Here is a 14,121-nt window from a genome sequence, read left to right on the forward strand (position 1 = left end):
GATGCAAAGTAAATTTATTAAATTAAATCTTGAAAATGTGTATGACAGTCTTGGAGTAGAAGGTTTTTTTTTTGTTTTCATCAATGGAATCTCTAGAAGAGGAACATTCATTTGCTTGCAAAGGCCATAATCTGCTCCTGAAAAAAAATGACACAAAGTGATACTGTGACACTGTAATATATGAGTCCTCCACATATCTGCAGGATCCAAAGGGGGCAGGTGAACAAAATACTTTTAAAATGAAATATCCAAGACAATGAACAGAAGGGAGGAAATCTGAGAATATTTTATCTAATAAGGGTTTAATATCCAGAATATATTAAATTCTGCAACTCAGGTACAAAAAGACAAACAGCCCAATTCAAAACTGGACAAAGGATTTGAGCAGACATTTCTTCAATGAAGATATACAGATCGCCAATAAGCACATGAAAAGATGCCCAGCATCATTAGCCATTAGGGAAATGCAAATCAAAATCTCACCCACTAGAATGGCTATTATTTAAAAACCTGAAAATAACAAGTGCTAATAAAGATGTAGTGAAATAAGAATCACAGTACACCCTTGGTGGGAATGTAAAATGGGGCAGCTGCTATGGAAAAGACAGTTAAACACAGAAGCTACTTTATGACCCAGCAATCCCACATTTAAGTATATAGGTATATATCCCCCAAAATGGAAAGCAGAGACTTCTTACTTTGAGTGGAGGTACTGCATTTGTAGCCTGCAAGCCCCATGATCTTAGCAGCACAAGTGGGGTGAGCTTGGTGGAGTAGAGCCTTTTTAATAAGTCTGTAGCAGCCAAAAGAGCAGTGTTGTGACGCTGTCTGTCTGTTTCATAGCTAGTGAGGTGGCTCATGGAGCCTGCAGAAAAGACAAAAGGTTAAAGCCCTAATCCAATGGTAAAGTTTTCTTCCCTCTCCTAGCAAACCATTTTACATTTTATATCTATTCTGCCTATAAGAAAGCCATTTTGAACTCCATGTTTTTCCTAACTGTCTGACCTCTGGGTACTTCTCCAAGGTACCTGAATCCTTACCTAAATCTTTCCCATTGAAGGCTGCAGTACTGAGGTGATGAAGCAAGCTTGAGATATCCCCAAAGCCCATGTTGACACCCTGTCCTGCAAGGGGATGGACTCTGTGGGCTGCATCCCTAAGAATCAAGCAGAGGTCAGGGTGCGGCCTCCAGCAGCACAGAGAGGAGAGCAGTCTTGCTCTGTTAGTATCTTACCCAATGAGCGCCACCCGAGGCCGGACGTATTCAGCAGCATGTCCGAACCCAAGAGGAAACAGTACCCGGCTCTTGGCATCCACCCTGGCTACACTTGGGGGCAGCTGGCGTGCTGAAACTTTAGTGGGCTTCAGAAGGGCAACAGCATATTGCAACATGGTGCTGGCTGAGTCAATGAAGTCCGTGTGGTTAGCATCACTCCACTGAGACGCATCCGCCACAAAACAAGGTGAAATTTGATCAGTGATGAGCAGCGAATTAAAAATTTAGCAAGAAAACCCTTTTTATAATCGAAGCCAAAGGTAACGCTACCTAACATTCCTAAACTGATCTGGGCCACAGATGACAAGCCCCAAAGTGTAACACACATACCTGCCCATCACTCACCAGTTTTTTGGATCAGGCCAAACTTCTCATGAGCTGGCCCCTGCCTACCTCTGAGCTTCATCTTTCACTAGTCCCCTCCCTCAATAACTAAGCACTGGCCGTAATTTAGCTCCTCACACACAATTCTCTTGCCTCTAGGACTTCCCTCTGCTTAGAATGTCCCTCTCCTTCTATTTAACCAGGATAACACCTGAGCATCTACAAGATGTTATTTCTTTTTGAAAACATCTTTCCAAACCCTCCTGTGTGTTTTCCTCCTCTATGCCACTATAGCATCCTGTGCATACTTCTGTCACTATATTGTCATTTATGCATACATCTTTCTTCCTCACTCAACTAGGAGCTTCCAGAAAGCAGGGAATTGTCTCATTTGCCTCTCAATCTCCAGAGCCTGCTGTGAGAAGGAATGTACTGCCAAGGTCCTAGGCCTGTGCCAGGAATACGTGCTCCCCACACAGGGGTAGCAGTCACCATTTACATTGGAATTTACTTCAGAATGTTCAGTGCCTTTTATTCTTACTGTTACTTGGAACTTAAATTCTTCACTGTAAATTGGTGTGAAATCATCAGTGATAATCAAGCTTGATGGTTAAAAGCACAGGCTTGATTTCCAAGTCCGGCTTTGCTAACAGCTGCTTCAGAAGTTACCTAGACTCTCTAAATGGATATTAATAGTACCATAAATGACTGAGTTAGAGAAATCAGTCTGTGAAACTCTGAGCAGTACCTGGCATATATTAAACACTAAATAAATATTAACAATTATTACTATTAGTGAATTTAGCTAAATGTGGCATTTAACCTCAAAAAAAAAAAAAAACAAAATAAACACCCACATATCTTATGGCTACGCCATTAGATTATCTAAATCTATTCCACAATATTACCACTTGTTGAACATCCACAAGGTACTAGGTAATGTTCCATGCATTTTGCATAAATTCTCTCATTTTAAATGTCTTTATCAAATCCTTAGTGTAGGTGATATGACTCCTATTTTCCAGAAGAGTAACAGAACCAGTACTGGAACCCATGTCTATTTACAAAGCTTATTCTTAAGCTCACTGCTGAAATGTGCTCAGCACCACCCTGGCAACACTTCCAAAGAATCAGACTTCAAAGCTCAGGATCTTGGGACCTAATAGATCTGTTCAAAATTATATTAGAGTATTACAGCTTCAAATACAAAAAGATCAATGCCAACTGTGACCCAGGCAGCATAACAACAGTTCAGAAACCTCAAAAAAGGAGATGTTACTAATTGCTATTACTTTGTATTTCCCTGAATGCCTTCTACTAAATCCAGATCGTGTTACAGTTACAATAGGGCAGCTGTTTGATTACTACTTTCTCCTTAGTCTAAGCTACTTTTCTGTATCTACCTTTGGAACACGTTATCAGTTGGAGACATGGATACTCACAAAGGCAGAGTTAATGGCATCCACGAAATTTTCCTCGTCCATGCTGACTAGTTCCGCTGCATGTTCATGGGATGTAGACCAAACTAAGGAACTCAGGGTATCTGAGAGCTGTGTCAAAGGAAGAACATTAATTCCAAGGGCTGAAACTTCTGTTCTTGGGAGCTCTCAAGCATAAAGGAACAAAGCTAGCCTGGGCATATGGCCTTGAAATCAGAAAAAGGCTTAGGAGGTGAAGTCCTAAGAGAAAAAGGCTGGATTAGAAAGCATAGCAGTCAAAGGATCTCTTACCGGGAGCAGAGCAATGGGCCCAGAAGGGAGAAATCTCTGCCAAGCTACATTGTTTTCTGTGGCCTACAGTAGAGAGGAGAAAGGTTCCCGTGAGAAGTGCCTAGTGCCCAATAAACATGAGCAGGGCCCCCAGAGGGCAGGCCCAGGATCTTACCTCCGATAAATGCAGAGTAGCTACAACAGCTGACTGGTCATATGTCCAGCTAACATGCGGGATCCCAGCAGCCTGTCGTACTCCTGAGTTGTGACCATCTGCACCAATCTGTGGGAATCAAGAGCCTGATAAGTCTTATAACCTCTTCATATGTGAAACTGCTCCAGAAGTTAGTCTTGCTCCTAAAGTTTTCTCTATTACCAACTGTTCGCAAGCTCATCTACTTCAGGCAACTTTTTATCATACCTGCCTTACTTACAGCCCCTGGAAGGGTAGTCCTATGTTTTTGACTCCAGTCTCAATTAATAGAGTCAAAGCTGACAGCTGACCCAAGAGGTACCAGCCATATAGGTTAAATTCAGCCACATTTTTTTGCTACGTGCACTAGAAAACAATAAGCATTGTTTCAGGACAGGGACAGCAATGGAGCTGAATGGTCCTGATGTAAGGTTAGGAATGGCTGCCATGTAAAAGAGGAGGCTAGGGAGCAGAGTGAGAAGATGAGTAACCACAGGACTCCTGAGTGAAAAAGAACACCCTCTATTCTCAACATTCCAGTTCTGTCCCTGTGAGGCCCAGCTAACCTTTACTTCCTGACCTAGAATGGTCTATGGGAAGGTTTCCTGTACAGGATTTATAAGACCATCTTAACTTGAGCTGCCTTGAGTGAGTACTGGTCTTTATAACCAAAAGCCTTGCCTAAAATTAACTTAAAATATAGCTTAGACCCAAACTACGGGCCCTAGAATCTCAGATAAGATGTGGACATTCAAGACCCCTGGCAAAAATAAGAATCTTCAACTACCAACAATTTGGTCTGGAGGGTGCTGCCATCACCTAGGGTGATCTGAACCCAAGGGCTGGAATCTGCTGTGGGAAATGGATAAGGCCAGGCATAGCCAACAGCTTTGCTCCTATAGAGAACCGTCACTCGGTCTGGAGAGGTCAGAAGAGAAAAAAACAACACATTAGAAAGGCAGTCTATGCAGGCTGATGAAAATGCCATAACTAAACCTGAAGCAAGGGCCCAGGACGGCTGGCTCTTGTCATTTGCTCCCAAACCAGAAAAGTATCATCTTGAAGAAGAACTCATGTCCTCAACGCCATGGTCTGACAGCTGAAAAAGGGCAGAAGCCATAAGGATGAATTGATGTTGAGGGGAAAGACAAGCATTTAAGCTCTCGTTGAATTATCAGCCCATGCCAGGTACCCTTTCTTCCTGACTTCACACTTCTGCTCCTCTAGTTTGAAGCGATGCCTAAATAAGCTCACATGTGCTTTCACAGTAGCTATTGTGGGAGTGCCATGGGCTCATACAAGCTCTTGGCTTTAAAAGACTTTTTGTCCCACTGAAAATCATTTTATTTTCTCATCATAAAAATAACATGCTCGCTGTAAAAGGCTGGACAACAAATGTTTAAAGAGGAAAACAAGTATCACCCTTAATCCACCACTCAGAGACAACCACAGTTAAAGCACAGTAAAATGTGCACCCACACACACACAAGTAGAAACATGACATACTTTTTTTCACCAATATTGGACATCTAAGTGACTAAATATTAGACCTAATTAATAGCTGCATGGTAGTTCGTTACATGAATGGATTATTATCCCATATCAAAAAGCATTTAAATTGTTTCCATTTTTCCTTCTCTAGAATAACCCTGAGATATTTGCAAATCACATCTGATAACTTATATCCAAAACATATACAGATCATTTATAACTCAAAAATAAAAAGACAAGCTAATTTAAAAATGGGCAGAATGAATGGATATTTCTTCTAAGATACACAAATAACCACTAAGTACATGAAAAGATGCTCAATATCCTTAGTTATCAGGGAAATGAAATCGAAACCACAATAAGATGGTACTTCACACTCACTAGCATGGCTATAATCAAAAAGTCAGAAAAATGTTGATAAGCATATAGAAAAATTAGAATCCTCATGCACTGTTGGTGGAAAAGTGAAATGGTGCAGCCTCTTTAAAAAACAGGCAGTTATATTAGTCAGCCAAAGGGGTGCTGATGCAAAATACCAGAAATTGGTTGGTTTTTATAAAGGGTATTTATTTGGGGTAGGAGCTTACAGATACCAGGCCATAAAGCATAGGTTACTTCCCTCACCAAAGTCTATTTTCACGTGTTGGAGCAAGATGACTGGCAATGTCTCCAGGGTTCAGGCTTCCTGGGTTCCTCTCTTCCCAGATCTGGCTTCTTCCTGGGTTCAGGTCTCTGTTTTCTCCACAAAGGTCAGCTGTAGACTATCAGGCAAACGGCTCTGTCTCCCTCGCCCTGGGGTTTCTGCCATGTCTAAGGAGCCATCTCTATTCCTCTGTGTTCTTCTCCTGGCTCTAGCGTAAGGCTTCAGCATCAAACTCCAACATCAAAAACCCTTACATCAAAAGCTCTGTCCTTTGTCATACCTTTCATCTTGGTGGGTGGGGACTCAATGCCCTAATGACATGGCCCAATCAAAGCCCTAATCATAACTCAGTCACGTCCAGTAATAGACCAGATTACAAACATAATCCATTATCTATTTTTGGAATTCATAACCATGTCAAACCGCTAGCTACAGCAGTTTTTCAAAATGTAAAACATATAATTATTTTAAGACTCAGCAATTCCACTCCTAAGTATCTACCCAGGAGAAATTAAAACATATGTCCACACGAAAAACTTGTACATGAATGTTCACACTGTCATTCACAACAGTCAAAAAGTGCAAACAACCCAAAAATCCATCAACTGATGATTAAACAAAATGTGTTATATCCACACAATGGAACACTACTCAGGAATAAAAAGGAATGAAGTACTGATACATGCTGCAATATGAATGAATCTCAAAAATATTTTGCTCAGAGGTCAGACACAAATATATACTGCATGATTCTATTTATATGAAATGTCTAAAAAAGGCAAAGCTACAGAGACAGAAGGGTGATTAGTGGCTGCCAGGTGCTAGGAGTGAGAATAGGAATGAATAAGTGGGCATGAGGTTTCTTTCTGAGGTGATAGAAATGTTCTAAAATTATGTTGTAAAAAATTAAAATTGTGGCGATGGATACACAACTCTAAAAACCAATGAACCATACAGTTAAAATGGGTAAATTAACTTTATAGTATGTAAATTGTCCTCAATAAAACTGTAAATAAAAAAGTGAAAAAGAACAATTCTGAATAACCTTCTGAAGATTTCTTTATAGTGGACAGTCAGTCCTCTCTTTCAGGAAGTCCTAGAAGTCTAAGGCAGTTCACCTCCCGGAGAGTGAAAGGAAGATAGGAGAGATGGGTCCCTCACCAGACACAGCCTCCAGCTGCTTAGTGAGCGCGTGCATGATGATGTCGTTCTCCACTATATAGCCCATGTCATCTAAATTATTCTTATCAAACATTATCAGCGCCTCAGAGCAGGCGTCCCACACCTGGAAACACAAAGGGAAAGTTTCCATTATGACCCAAGAGAAAAGAAATGTTACTGTAATCAGAAAGTGAGTATTGCGATCCCAAGTGACAGACATGGAAAATCACAATTTGGCAGGAGATACAAGGTCAGAAGAAAATTCTCCTGGGAATACTTCTCTCCCTTCTTAAGACTGTGAACTTGTATTCCTCCAATATTCACAGAAAACCTGATGAATACGAACTCCAATAACTTATAACAAAACAGATCAAAAGCAACAGATAAACAAGGCACCTGCATTCGCCGAAAGGCTCTGTATCTCATGTTGCAGATGTGGTCCCAGGCGCCAAAACCTGCAAAAGAAAGGATCTGTAGACCAGCGCGACCCGGGTCACTCCACGTCCTGCTCCCCCTTAGTAAAAGGCTGTTTTCAGTGTTCTCCAATAACAGAAAAATACTCTCTGCCTCTATCCTGTTGGATGCTAGAAGTTCCCCAGTTTCAGACTGAAAAGCACAAAAACTAAAAAAAAAGACCCAGCTTTCATGATGAAAATCACATTGAAGTGGGGGAAATAAAAAAGGAAAGCCAAACCCATACTGCTTATCTTTTTCTTCTTCATCCTACTGAAGTTACAAGGTTTGGATAACGATTATTTTTTGTCTCTTAACTGTTCATGGCACTTTTTACTGAGCATCTATTACATGCCCCATACAATTCTAGATGCTGGGCATAAAATGGTAAACCAAATAAAGTTCCTGCCCTTCTGCAGCTGACCCAGTTACAGAGATGGATGATAAAAATAGTACCTAATATAATGGCAAGGAGTAATACGTGTTATGAAGAAAATAAAGCAGGATAAAAATTGAAAATAAAATAACTTTGAAAAGTAGGATAAGGGGCTAGAGAGTGGAGGGATTTGATGTTAAAGTATTTCTAGAAAGGAAGCCCAAGGTGGCAACATTTGAGCAGAGAAATGAAGACAATTTGTTAACAAGTGTTGCTTGCACACATCATCTATACCCTAAAAGCTTCCTAGAGGGCTTGCTGACTCTGGGAATAAAGGTGCTTCTATTATAAGTTGAATGGTCATAATTAGTTCACAGAGTTTTAGTTCCACCAATCCAAAATGACCCAACATCACAAATGAAGGCTATGTGATGGGCTCAACATGTCCCAAGGATGTCATCCCTTGACATTCCAGGAGTCTTCAACTACTGCACTGAATTACCAGACCATACCCCAGCCCCACCCACCTCAGTGAGCACCCTCCTCACCAGATGCTCTAGTGATTTTGAGCCCCTTTGGGACCCAGTGGAAAGCCGAGGGGACAAGGAGACTGGTTCAATGAAAGAGGATCTTCTACTCACTACTGAGAAGGGTTGCTGAGCCAGGGGAAATGGAGCTGACCCTGTTGCTATAAGTTTCCGGCAATTTCTCCAATATTTTCTTTGGACCTGCTTCTAGCAAGAGGATTTTCTTGTCATGAAAGTGGATATCATACCCTTAAAAAGAAAAATTATATAATTTTAGGAAAATTTCAAAGAGAAACAACAGATATAATTAATCTCTTAGTCCTTAGGCTACAAATTTCTAACTGGCTACATAAGAAAGTAAACAATAATTATACAGAATCTTAAGCATAAGCACGCATGCAAACCACCCTACTTACAACTGTAAGCCTTCTCCAGACCAACACAGTTCTCCACCCACCATGTGCAAAGAAGCAAACAATGGCAAAAACCTTAATTTGTAAATGGAATGTCCTAGAAAAAAAGAATGAAGTAAAAAAGGAAGATTTAGTACTCAAGACCAGATAATTTTCAGAATATTAAGACACAAAAAGCTACAAATTCTGTTCAACAGAAAAATGGAATAAAGCAAAATGCATTGTGGTCTCAAGATTAAATATAGGATAAAGAATTAGAGTTTGTAAAAGAAAGGAGAACCAAAAAAATTTCATTAATTGTGCCAGTAAGTTTGGTCCTAAAACATCTATAGAGGGAAAAACATCTGTAGAGGGATTTGGGGACTCTATTACTAAATGATTGGTTTTACAGCAAGATACCAAGATAAATCAGTTCAATTGCTCCTCTTTGGGAGCTTTCATTTCATTCTACCTTCCATTAGTTATTTATAAATTCCTTGGGGTGGGGGGGGCAGAACATGAATGTAAAAAGATTAATAATTTCAATCACATTATAAAATAAAGCCAGGTTTAGCTTATGGTTAACTAAGATAGTGTGCTATGATGCTTTAGGATACTATAAGCCCACAGAATCTCTGAAAAACTAGCAAAAATTAACAAGAGTCATCTTCCTCAAAAAATAGAGTTGCAGTAACCAGGTGAGTACCTAATCAAGAAAGCATTTCCAGGGAACTGGACTTGGCCCAGTGGTTAGGGCATCCGTCTACCACATGGGAGGTCCATGGTTCAAACCCCGGGCCTCCTTGACCCGTGTGGAGCTGGCCCACGCACAGTGCTGATGCGCACAAGGAGTGCCCTGCCACACAGGAGTGTCATCCGTGTAGGGGAGCCCCGTGCACAAGGAGTGTGCCCCGTAAGGAGAGCTGCCCAGTGCAAAAGAAAGTTCAGCCTGCCCAGGAATGGCACTGCACAGATGGAGAGCTGACACAAGAAAAAGAAACACAGATCCCCATGCCGCTGACAACAACAGAAGCGGACACGCGGCAAATAGACACAGAGAACAGACAACTGGGGCGGGCGGGAAGGGGAGAGAAATAAATTTTAAAAAATCTTTAAAAAAAAAAAAATAGAAAATAATAATAAGAAGAAAGCATTTCCATTTGGGATGATGGAAAGGTTTTGCTAATAGTGATGGTAGCCCAACATTGTGAACATAATTAACAGCACTGAATTATATATATACAAATGTATTTAAAAGGTTAAAAGGGGATATTTTAGGCTGTATATATGTTAAAAGAAAACTAAAAAACTGAAAAATCAAAATGACACAGGACTGTATAACACAAACAGGGAGCCCTATAGCATGGACTATAGTTCACAGTACAGTTATAATATTTTTTCATCAATTTTAACAAATGCATAACACTAATGCAAGGTGTTAATAATGGGGGGATATTTGAGAACTCTTTTTTCCTGCATGATTCTTCTGTAAACCTACAACCTCTCTGATTAAAAAAAAAAAAAAAAGAGGAATTAAGACATTCTCAGAAAAGCAAAAACTGAGGGATTTTGTCACTACTAGTCCAGACCTACAAGAAATGCTCAAAGGAGTTCTGCAGGTTGGAAGGACACCAGACAACTAAATGAAGCAACATGAAGAAATAAAGACCTTTGGCAAAGACCAAATGACATGGGTTAATAAACCAGTATTATTATATTTTTTATTTGTAACTATACTTTTTACCTCCTACAGGATCTAAAAGGCAAATTCATTAAATGTAATGATAAATCAATGCTTTTGGACTCAATATATAAATGTGTAATTTGTAACAAGCACTATATAAAGGTGGGGGTGGGGGAGGGGAGTATAGGAAAACAATTTATATATGCTATTAAAATTAAGTTATCAAAGCAAATGAGACTGTTATAGACTTGGAATTTGTTTAATTTATGTCCCATGGTAACCACAAAGAAAACAACAGGATATGTAAACTCAGAGACAGAAATTAAGCAATAGGGAGTCAATGCAAAATTACTGTAGGGCTTGTTTGGCGTGAAGAGAAAATTCTAATGGTGGTGATGGTATTGCAACACTGCGAATGTGATTAATCTCAATGTTATAGTTGGGAGGGGTTGGGATGGGAAGATTTCTGTGTTTATGTTTCTACACTTAAAAAAAAACAAAAGAGAAACTAAAGAGATCATGACAATTAAATGCAATTCATAATACTGGATGGGATCTAAGAATTGAAAAGGTTCAAAAGGACATTGGGACATATGAAAAAGCTGGATTACAGAATTAAGCTTTATATCATCAGAATGTAAAAGGGTGCAGAAAGTTTGACAAACAGTTTGGTATTCTTCAAAATGCTTAAACATACAATTACCATATGACTCAGCAACTCCACTCAGGCATATACCCAAGAAACCTGAGAATATATTCACACAAAAGATTATACAGGAATGTACATGGAAGCATTTTTCTTTTCTTATAAATCACACAAAAGATTTTACAGGAATGTTCAGAGAAGCATTTTTCTTTTCTTACAGATTTTTAAACTTACGTACCCTATAGTTCACCTGTTTACAAAGTAGAATTCAGTGTATTTTCTTATATTCAGAGGTACATGCAACCATCACTATAGTCTATTTTAGAACATATTGATCACTTTGAGAAAGAAACACTATACCCTTTAGCTAACCGTCCCCCCACCCCTTTCTTATTTCTCCACAATCCTAAACAACCACTAATCAACTTACTGACTCTAGAGATTTTCCTATTCTGGCCAATGACATGAATTGAATCATAAAATACACTATCTTTTATCACCACACAAAGTTTTCATTGTTCAACCAAGCTGAAACATAATCAGGATTTCATTCTTATGGTCTAAATAATATTCCATTGTATAGCTACACCACATTTATTTAATACATTTTTTGTTAGAGAAGTTATAGGTTTATAGAAATACATGCATAAAATATTTAAAATACAGAGTTCCCACAAGTCACCCTTATTACTAACATCTTGCATTAGTGAGGTACATTGATTGTAATTTATGAAGAACATTTTTACCCATAGACCATTTACAATCTAGGTCACTATTATACAGTATTATTTTTTCTTTTAGTTTTTATTCTAGTAACATATATATGACCTAAAATTTCCCCTTTTAAAAACCACATTCACATATATAATTCAGTGCTGTTAATTACAGTCACAATATTGTACTACCATTGCCACCATCCATTACCAAAACTTTACAATCAACCCAAATAGAAACTGTACAATTTAATCATTAAATCCCATTTTCCTACCCCTACCCCAGCCCCTGCTAACCTATATTCTAGATTCTGCTTCTATGAGTTAGCGTATTCTAATTCCATCATATCAGTGACATGATACAGTATTTGTCCTTTGTATCTTATTTCATTAGACATAATGACTTCAAAGCTCATCCATAGTGTTCCAAGTATCAGAACAGAGGCATTTTTCTTAATAGCCAAAGGTGGAAACAATCTAAATGTCCATTAATAGTTGAATGGGTAAACGTGATAAATTCTTTCAATGGAATATTATTCAGCCATAAAAATAAATGAAGTACTGATATATACTATTAAAGGGATGAACCTCGAAAACATTTAGCTAAGTGAAAGAAGCCAAGCACAAGACTACATATGGTAGATTCCATAGATAAAGAATGTCCAGAAAAGGCAAATCTATAGAAAGTCGATGAGTGGTTGCCTAGAGTTGGGAGGAACTGGCGGGGAGGGGTGACTGTTAATGGGCTCGAGTTTGGTTTTTTAAAATTATTTTTTATTTTGGGGGTGTTGACAGTGTTCTAAAAAAGTTCTACATTCAAATGGGCGAACTTTATGGTTGGCAAATTATCCCAATAAAACTGATTAAAAAAAAAACCCAACAAAACCCGAGAGGCGCAATGCGATCGTGGCTGACGCCCTCCGCCGGCGCGCACAGGAATGGAACACTGGGCGAGCCTGAGGCCCTCCGCGTTGGAAAGACTCCTAAGACCCTTCCCACCTTTGACCCGCAAGAATCGCCCGCACTCCTCGAGAGCCAGGGGAGCCTCTAGGGAGGGGCTGGACCACGAGAGCCGGGGTTCCCAGTCTCTGGGAAAGAATGCCAGGATTCCCACGGTCCTCCCCGCTGCTCGGCAGTGCGGCCACCCGCCACTACCGGCCTGGAGATGCGCTTACCCAAGGCACAGGCCATGGCGGCGCCCACCAGGCCCCCGCCCGACACCACCACATCGTACACGGCGCCTGCCGAAGCGCCGGACCACCTCCGGCAGAAGACGAGGGGGCCTATGCGGGCAGCTACACTCGCAGCTACACTCGCAGCTACACTCGCAGCCCCGCGCCTGCTCCCGGCAAGCCGGGCCGCCATGGTGCCGACTGCGCAGCGCCGGAGCCAGGCCGGACCGGCGTAGCGCTTCCGGAGCAGAGCGCGCCAACCACGTGACGCTTCGGCCTGGCCTCTACCGGAAATAGGACGCAGGCCCCTGAGGAAACGACCCTTGCCTGCTTGGGTGGGATTACGTGGGAACCGGTTTTTCACCCACGGCCCTGAACGCCTGGCAGCAGGGGTTGCGTTAGAGGTTGCTTGAAAAGGGGGAGTGGTTAATAGCCTCAGCCCGGGAGCCAATCAGAGGCCAAAGCTAGAAGGAGGCGGAACCCGAGGCCGCTTGGCTGCTGCCGCCGCCACCGTAGCCGCCGCCACTGTCACCGCCAGTCACTGCCACCTCTTCCTGGCTGAGAAGATGACTGTGGGGAAGCCTACGGAAGCCTCCGGCAGCGCAGAAAGGAGCCGTCAGGTGAGGCCGGAGAGAAAAGGGGATGAAGCGGGAGTGTGACCCGGAAAGGAATCCCTAAGAGAGTTAACTGTTTGACGTTTCCTTGGAGACAGACAGTAGGAGCGTGGCACCAACGGGCGTGGGATTAAAATACGGGTCGGGAGGCGGCATCTGAGCTGCCTGAACCCCTTGAGCCTTACACCAGGCTGTTCACAGAACCATAACAATGGCACTCAGATTTCGTTTACCCCTCCCAATTTAACTCTATGAGATTAACTCCATTTTAGAGACACAAAGATTAGGAAATTAGCCCCAAAATCCATACTGACCGAAAGTAGATTGGAGATTTCCAGAGCTGGGAGGGGATTTGGTGGGAATGGGGCTTGACTGCTAAAGCCTACGGAGTTTCTTTTTGGGGTGAGGAAAATCTAAAATTGATTGTGATGATGGTTGCACAACTCTGAATATACTAAAAACCACTGTACACTTTAAATAGGTGAAGTGTATGAATTGCATGGTATGTGAATATAAAGTAGTTATACAGAAAAACGGAAATCTGCCCAAGGTCATACACTTTAGTAGCAGAGCCAGGGCTAGAACAGATACATACCTTTGACTCAGAATCCAGTGTGCTTTCCAGGATTAGAGTTGGACCTTAGAGAACCTAAGAACCATCACCACGTGTCACCTGAAGGACTACAGTGGCCTGCCCCCAATTGTTCTTCCAGTTGCAACCACTCTCCTCTATAATCCCACCTTGGC

The 14,121-nt window shown here is 41.1% G+C and overlaps 2 protein-coding genes across 3 annotated transcripts in view; one reads left to right on the forward strand and one right to left on the reverse strand.

Moving 5' to 3' along the window:
- Positions 1-13,170, reverse strand: COQ6 (coenzyme Q6, monooxygenase). 2 transcript variants are annotated; one of them, XM_071213797.1, is made up of 12 exons: positions 13,088-13,170; positions 8,268-8,402; positions 7,194-7,252; positions 6,798-6,921; positions 4,290-4,420; positions 3,485-3,592; positions 3,331-3,393; positions 3,043-3,150; positions 1,235-1,437; positions 1,041-1,156; positions 699-865; positions 1-137 (listed from the first exon to the last, which is right to left on the reverse strand). In XM_071213797.1, exons 3-12 carry the CDS (start codon positions 7,221-7,223, stop codon positions 108-110), a joined length of 1,080 nt encoding a protein of 359 aa, XP_071069898.1. In that variant the 5' UTR covers positions 7,224-7,252; positions 8,268-8,402; positions 13,088-13,170; the 3' UTR covers positions 1-107. The 2 variants fall into 2 exon arrangements, with proteins under 2 accessions (XP_071069898.1, XP_004455185.1); XM_004455128.4 differs by lacking the exon at positions 13,088-13,170 and adding an exon at positions 12,764-12,953.
- The window catches only part of FAM161B (FAM161 centrosomal protein B), a 19,071-nt gene continuing 18,053 nt past the window's right edge, over positions 13,104-14,121 (forward strand). Inside the window, exon 1 of the mRNA XM_012523952.4 lies at positions 13,104-13,380. Coding sequence (XP_012379406.2) covers positions 13,327-13,380 — 54 coding nt within the window. The 5' untranslated portion in view covers positions 13,104-13,326. The remainder of the gene's footprint in view (positions 13,381-14,121) is intronic.

Source organism: Dasypus novemcinctus, chromosome 3 (assembly GCF_030445035.2).
Source record: "Dasypus novemcinctus isolate mDasNov1 chromosome 3, mDasNov1.1.hap2, whole genome shotgun sequence".
Taxonomy (NCBI): Eukaryota; Metazoa; Chordata; class Mammalia; order Cingulata; family Dasypodidae; genus Dasypus; species Dasypus novemcinctus.

Excerpts from the sequence above, each read along its gene's own strand:
- COQ6 (XM_004455128.4), bottom strand. The coding sequence starts at position 12,953 with ATGGCGGCCCGGCTTGCCGGGAGCAGGCGCGGGGCTGCGAGTGTAGCT. Across the intron at positions 6,922-7,193 it reads GAGCCTTTCGGCGAATGCAG|GTGTGGGACGCCTGCTCTGA; the intron begins GTGCCTTGTTTA and ends TTGTGTTTCCAG. Across the intron at positions 1,157-1,234 it reads CCTCGGGTGGCGCTCATTGG|GGATGCAGCCCACAGAGTCC; the intron begins GTAAGATACTAA and ends CTTGATTCTTAG.